Here is a 7,060-nt window from a genome sequence, read left to right as displayed (position 1 = left end):
CTGTAAAGTTCATTAAATCGAAAGATGTTCACCGATTTTAAAGGTCTTGGACTTTTAAAAACATTGCAAATTAAAAAAATGCATTCTCAAAAAATGATCAAGAATTTTTTTAAATCATGGATTTCAAAAAATATTCACAAATTTGAAATAAAATTTGCAAATTTAATAATGTTCACAAACACCAAAACTGTTCGTGAATTTTTAAAATATTCATGAATTTAGAAAATGATCAAGGATCTTAAAAATGTTCACACATTTTAATGTGAAAAATAAGTTTAAGGGTAGAAAAGAAAAGAAAACCAAAAATTAATAAAAGGAAAAAACGAACAGAAACCATCCTCAACCAACGGCACACACCCTTACAGCCGGGTCCGAGCGACCCCACAACCATTGATGCACAAGGAGGTCCAAATCTAGAGAGCTTAGTATGTTTTTATTATTAATTGTGGCAGTGCAAACAAGTGACGTTGGCAAGCACTGCTTCTAGTTCCGCGGAGCTGACAACGTGGCTATGTGTTTTGGTTGGTTCTCTGGTTCAAGTTCTGATCGGTAAAAGTTGGCCAGCCTTGGCTTCGTCGGGAGGGTGTGAGATTTGTGTTCCCGACTCTGCGTGGCTGGATCTGGGGTGTTCTACAAGCCCTCTTCGATGTTTTATTCTCCGGAGCGACGATTTGCTATGCAAACTGTGGCTACCCACGTCTTGATCTACATCGACGATCTTTTGACCGCTGATTCTATGAACTTTTGCATTTCAACAAGTTTGTTTCACGAAGACGGAGACCCTGATGCAACAATGAGCATGTAGGGTCCTCTGGATCAAGGAATTGAGGTGCCAAATTCACATATAATGGATTCGGAAGAGTTATTTAGGCTCGCACAACCTACAAATAATGTCTGTTTTTTTTTTGGTTAAAAGACATTTGAAGTGTCCGGATTGGAGCTGTCTCGACATTAGAAATTTGCTTGGAGAATGGAGAGAGCAGAGCACCCACCCACCCCAATGCTGAATGCCGATTTGTGGCTCGGTCGGTCGCGCGGCGAGGCAAAGCACCCGCAACGCGCGGCCGCCGCACCACCTCGTGGCCCCGATCGAAGCCGCAACACCCACCCCACCCGCGCACGCGCATGCAATGCATGACGATCGACGCCCCGACGCCCACCGCCACGAGCACCGCCCATGGCCGGCTTCCTCCAGCGCCACGTCCTCCCGCCCTTCCGCCGCCCGCCGCTCCCCTTCTTCCGCCACGGCGCCGGCACCGCGGCCTCCTCCAACCAGCCCCAGGGCCGCCGGCCATGGACGCCCAGCCGCATCCTCGACCCCGGGGACGACGTCGTCCTTAACTGGAACCGCCTCTTCCTCGTCACCTGCATGGTCGGCCTCTTCGTCGACCCCATGTACTTCTACCTCCTCTACGCCAAGACGCAGGCGTGCGTCAAGATGAACATGGGCATCGGCGTCGCCGTCACCGCCGTGCGCACCGTCGCCGACCTCTTCTACCTCGCGCACATGATCCTCAAGTTCCGCACCGCTTTCGTCGCGCCCAGCTCGCGCGTCTTCGGGCGCGGCGAGCTCGTCAGGGACCCCGACCAGATCGCCATCCGATACCTCAAGAACGACTTCATCATCGATCTCGCCGCCATGCTCCCGATTCCCCAGGCATGCCTCCATCCCTCCGTCCTTCTCACAATCTCTCCATCGTCAACAACGACGCATTTCAAATCTGGCAATCTTTGCATATTTTTATCAATATTTGTGCTCTTGTGTTAAATTTCAGAAATGTCATTACAGTGTGATGAGTTTTGACGTGATACAGTTAATCCTGTGTTCCTTGTGAAGGACATGATTAATGTGCATGCAACGACAGTGCATTCGGACCTTGATACAGCTTCCCTGATCAAATGTTGTGTTAGTTATATATATAGCTCAAATGTATAAGCAGGAATGTTTCAGAGGGTCAAACACAAGTCACATACTGAATACTACTACGTACGTGATAATTAACCTGAGCAGGCCTATTGTTGCAGATCATTATCTGGTTTGTCATACCAGCTGTGAGCACCACCTCAGCAAACCACACCAACAACACGCTCTCGATGATCGTGCTGATCCAGTACATACCCAGAGTGTTCCTCATCATATCCCTCAACTCCAAGATCGTTAAGTCCAGTGGAGTGGTCACAAGAACTGCCTGGGCAGGGGCTGCCTACAACCTGCTTCTCTACACGCTGGCCAGTCATGTATGTATGCATGCACGCCGTCGTCTTTTGTGTTCCTCGTTCCATTTCGAACAGAGCAATAGATTCACATGGTGGGTATATGTTATGTAGGTTCTGGGAGCCCTGTGGTACCTGCTGTCCATAGAGAGGCAGTACACCTGCTGGGTGGACCAATGCACAAGCGATAATGGCACTGACCCCAGGGTGCCCATATGTGACATGAGCTATCTGGACTGCAAAACGCTCGAGGACCCTGTTCGGATGAAGTGGCACGCGGCTAGCAACATCACTAAGCAGTGCGGGCTTCCCGGGGCGAGATTTGAGTACGGATTGTTCGAGGATGCTCTCAAGCTCGATATCGTCGATGCGTCCTTCTTCGAGAAGTATCTCTACTGCCTCTGGTGGGGTTTCCGGAACTTGAGGTATGCATACATGTGTATAAAGATGCAGTTCTTTTGATGTCTGAACTGAGTATGATGATGCAAGGATAACTGAATTTGTGTTTGTTTTCTGCAAGTTCTTATGGACAGAATTTGCAGAACAGCACCTACGCAGGGGAGACTATATTCTGCATCCTCATCTGCATCATGGGCCTTGTTTTCTTCTCACATCTCATTGGAAACATGCAGGTATTTATTTATTTATTATCCTGAAAATGGATGCTCATTTTCCATGTTTGAAAATTTACCCTGCAGCTGTGGATATTGCCCAAATCGACATACATACATTGTTCGTTGTCCCATCTTGGCTCTTTGTTTTTTGCTTCGCAGACGTACTTGCAGTCGATGACGGTGAGGCTGGAGGAGTGGCGGGTGAAGCGGCGCGACATCGAGGAGTGGATGCGTCACCGGCAGCTTCCCCTGGAGCTCCAGGAGCGCGTCCGGAGGTTCTTCCAGTACAAGTGGCTGGCCACCAGAGGCGTCGACGAGGAATCCATCCTCCAGTCTCTGCCCCTCGACCTCCGCCGCGAGATCCAGCGCCACCTCTGCCTCGCCCTCGTCCGGCGGGTACGTTGCCACGCCATATGCCATTTGCTCTCCGCCGCCGGCACGGTGACTGTGACTCCGACGCTGAACGTCGGCATTAACTGTGGTCTTGCTTGCATTGCAGGTGCCCTTCTTCTCGCAGATGGACGAGCAGCTGCTGGACGCCATCTGCGAGCGGCTGGTGTCGTCGCTGAGCACCAAGGACGCGTACATCGTGCGGGAGGGCGACCCCGTGAGCGAGATGCTCTTCATCATCCGCGGCGAGCTGGAGAGCTCGACGACGGACGGCGGCCGGACCAACTTCTTCAGCTCCATCACGCTCCGGCCGGGGGACTTCTGCGGCGAGGAGCTCCTGACGTGGGCGCTGATGCCCAACCCGAGCCTCAACTTCCCGCAGTCGACGCGCACGGTGCGGTCGGTGACGGAGGTGGAGGCGTTCGCGCTCCGCGCCGAGGACCTCAAGTACGTGGCCAACCAGTTCAAGCGCCTCCACAGCAAGCGGCTGCAGCACGCGTTCCGGTACTACTCCCACCAGTGGCGGAGCTGGGGCGCCTGCTTCGTGCAGGGCGCCTGGAGGCGGTACAAGAAGAGGAAGCTCGCCAGGGAGCTCATGAAGCAGGAGGGGCTCCTCTACGACCAGGGCGACAGCGGCGACGACGACGGGCAGGGCGGGGCCGGCGCCATCGCCGGCGCCGACGCCAGCACGCCGCTGCTCGGCGAGTACAAGGGCGGCGCTGGTGCGGCGTCGTCGTCCGCGGAGGGCGGCGACGGCGGCGGCACGCACCTGGGCGCCACGTTCCTGGCATCCAAGTTCGCCAAGAACACCAAGAAGGGCGCGCACCAGAAGAGCATGTCGCAGCGGATCGACGACGTGTCCACCATGAAGTTCCCCAAGCTGGCCAAGCCGGACGAGCCGGATTTCTCTTTGCACTCCGAGGACACGCTGTAAAAAAGGAACACGATACGTACACTGCGTGCAGCCGAAACCACTACCGTTTGTTCTCTTGTTCGGTTGTTCCTCCTCCTCTTTTGTTGGGTCACTAAACGCTGGTCAGGATCATGAAAGGGCTGCTGCGTAGATAGATGGAGCTGGAGTCGCATGTTGTACTGTACACTAGTGCTGATTTAGTAAAGTTGATCTTACTTTTTTTTTGAGGGGTGTAAAGTTGATCTTACTTGAGAAACACTTACCGATGTAAGTGTACTCCAGCGATCCTCCCTGAATGTGAAAAGCTGACCAGACATGTCGTGAGAGGTAAGAGCATCTACGCAATCCCTGGCCCTCGGTGACCGAGCACATATCAAAAGTCCGTCTCCAGTCTCCACAACCGGCTCCCTCAAACCAAATCCTCAAATCTATACTAATTTCACGTACGTACTCCCTCCGTTTCTTTTTACTCCACATATAAGAGTTCGTCAAAGTCAAACTACACAAAGTTTAATCAAATTTATATAAAAAAATATGAACATCTACATTATTAAAACTATATAGTATGAAAATACGTATTATGGTGCATATGATAATATTGATTTCATATTGTGAATGTCTATATTTTTTAATATAAAGTCAGTCAAACTCTACAAAGCTTGACTTTGACCAAACCTTATATGCGGACTAAAAAGAAACGGAGGGAGTACATAGTTGAACATACATGTCATGGGACTACCAAAATTTTGACATGTTCGACTAGCTACGCCAATGAAAAAAGTTCATCCACGACTACCTTTTACCCTTGCCGCCTTGGTTGCGGAAGTAGAGGTCTGAGATGCAAAACGGATCAAGGCAATCTGCCCACTGTCGGAGTTGTCCAATCCCTCGCGGTCCTCCACCTTCTCCTCTTTGGGTGGCTGTCCCGCCATGGCACAGACAGCCCGACTTGGCTCCCTTGCCAGCCATGCGCATCACCCTCCTTTGCCGCTTCCCGCTGATGCGGGCACGAAGGTGTTTCCTCTTTGAGGTCCAAGCCGACGTGCGACTCCATCGGCTCCACCTCAAGGGCTGCCGCGTCGTCTGGCGCCCTCTAGCTAGCACGGCGGGCAGGTCGTGCCTCTTGGCCGGTTTGGCCACCCATAAACAATGGCGGCGTTGAACTCCGTTTTGGAGGCCAGCACCACAGGGACGAGCCGCCAGGAGTTGCCCCGCCAAGCGGTGGTGACCGCGTGCGGCGAGGCCGCGATGATGCACCTAGAGCCACAAGAACCGACAGATCTAAACATTTAGATTTGTTTAGATTTTTTCTAATTTTACTGTTCATCCGAGCTCGGTTTAACCATGTCCAACTGTTTGTGTGCTATATTGCTCGAATGATCTATGTGCATGACTTTGTATGATTTTAAGGTTTTCGATATGAGGGATGTGGTTGACCCATCGGACAAATGAAAGCGCCAGCTCCTGTCGTCGGACGTGGACTGCTCACATTAGTCTATTGTGATTGAAAATGCTTTTATTTGTGTATTGGAATAAGGAACCCAAAAAAGAGCTGATCACCATCGATGCACTGATCGGATACAATTACTAGCCGCTGATACGTCTCCAACATATCTGTAATTTTTTTATTGTTTCATCTATTACATTATCAATTTTAGATGCTTTATATGCAATTTTATATCATTTTTGGAAACTAACCTATTAACTCAGTGCCTAGTGCTAGTTCCGGTTTTCTGCATATTTTTGTTTTTTCATAAAATCAATACCAAACGAAGTCAAAACATGATAAAACTTTACGATGATTTTTTCTGGACCAGAAGGGACCCTAGGAGCCTCAAGTGGAGACCAGGGGAGCTCCGGGAGAGCCACAAGCTCACCAGCCACGCACCCTGAGCTTGTGGGACCCACGGAGCTTCAATTAACCTAATTCCAACTCCATAAATTCCCATAAATCCTGAAACCAACGGAGAGCCATGAAACACTTTTTGCCACTGCAAGCTTCTGTTCTTCCGTGATCCCATCTGAAGGTCTTTTTCGGTACTCTGCCGGAGGGGAATCGATCACGGAGGGTTTCTACATCAACAGTGTTGTCCTCCACTGATGTGTGAGTAGTTTATCACAGACCTACGGGTCCATATCTAGTAACTAGATGGCTTCTTCTCTCTTTGATCTTCAATACAAAGTTCTCCATGATCTCCATGGAGTTCTATTCAATGTAATCTTCTTTTACGGTGTGTTTGTTGTGATCCGATGAATTATGGGTTTATGATTAGATTATTCATTGAAAATAATTTAGTCTTTGTTGTACTATATTATGCATGATTATTATAGCTTTATATTTCTCTCCGGTCTATCCGTTTGGTTTGGCCCATTAGATTAATTTTTTCCAGTGGGAGAGATGCTTTATAATGGGTTCAATCTTGTGGTGTCCTCACCTCGTGACAAAAGGGCAAAGGCAAGCCGGACGTCTAGAGCAACGTGCATACACAAAGTTTTTCTTATTGTTCCACTAATGTTTAAGTGGACTTTAGCCGGCGGTTGACCAACCATTCATGTTTAATTATGTTTTATTAAGTTTATTTCCGCCGCATGTTTATCATATCCAATTTTTTCTGCCCACGGGCAAATAGGTGTCTGGCTTTTGTTGGGCGCACCGGCCGACCCAAATCAAAAAGCGGACACGCCCGTTCGCTTGGCCGACCCGAACGAACGAAAAACGAACAAAAACGCGCGTCCATTTGGGTCGCCACGTTGGAGTTGCCCTTAGAGCATTTCCACTCGTCCCCCCAACAGGCTCCCCAGGGCACCCTTTGTTGGAAATATGCCCTAGAGGCAATAATAAATTGGTTATTATTATATTTCCTTGTTCATGATAATCGTTTATTATCCATGCTAGAATTGTATTGATAGGAAACTCAGATACATGTGT

General features: G+C 49.6%; 1 protein-coding gene across 1 annotated transcript; it reads left to right on the top strand.

The window, feature by feature from the left end:
• The first annotated feature begins 1,177 nt into the window (after positions 1-1,177).
• On the top strand, positions 1,178-4,355 carry LOC109742208 (cyclic nucleotide-gated ion channel 18). The gene is made up of 6 exons (XM_020301299.3): positions 1,178-1,657; positions 2,026-2,238; positions 2,329-2,639; positions 2,735-2,846; positions 2,988-3,224; positions 3,328-4,355. Exons 1-6 carry the CDS (start codon positions 1,178-1,180, stop codon positions 4,150-4,152), a joined length of 2,178 nt encoding a protein of 725 aa, XP_020156888.1. The 3' UTR covers positions 4,153-4,355.
• Positions 4,356-7,060: the final 2,705 nt, after the last annotated feature.

Source organism: Aegilops tauschii, chromosome 4 (assembly GCF_002575655.3).
Source record: "Aegilops tauschii subsp. strangulata cultivar AL8/78 chromosome 4, Aet v6.0, whole genome shotgun sequence".
NCBI lineage: Eukaryota > Viridiplantae > Streptophyta > Magnoliopsida > Poales > Poaceae > Aegilops > Aegilops tauschii.
The sequence above is the reverse complement of the archived record's forward strand: the minus strand, read 5'-3'. Positions and strand labels throughout refer to the sequence as shown.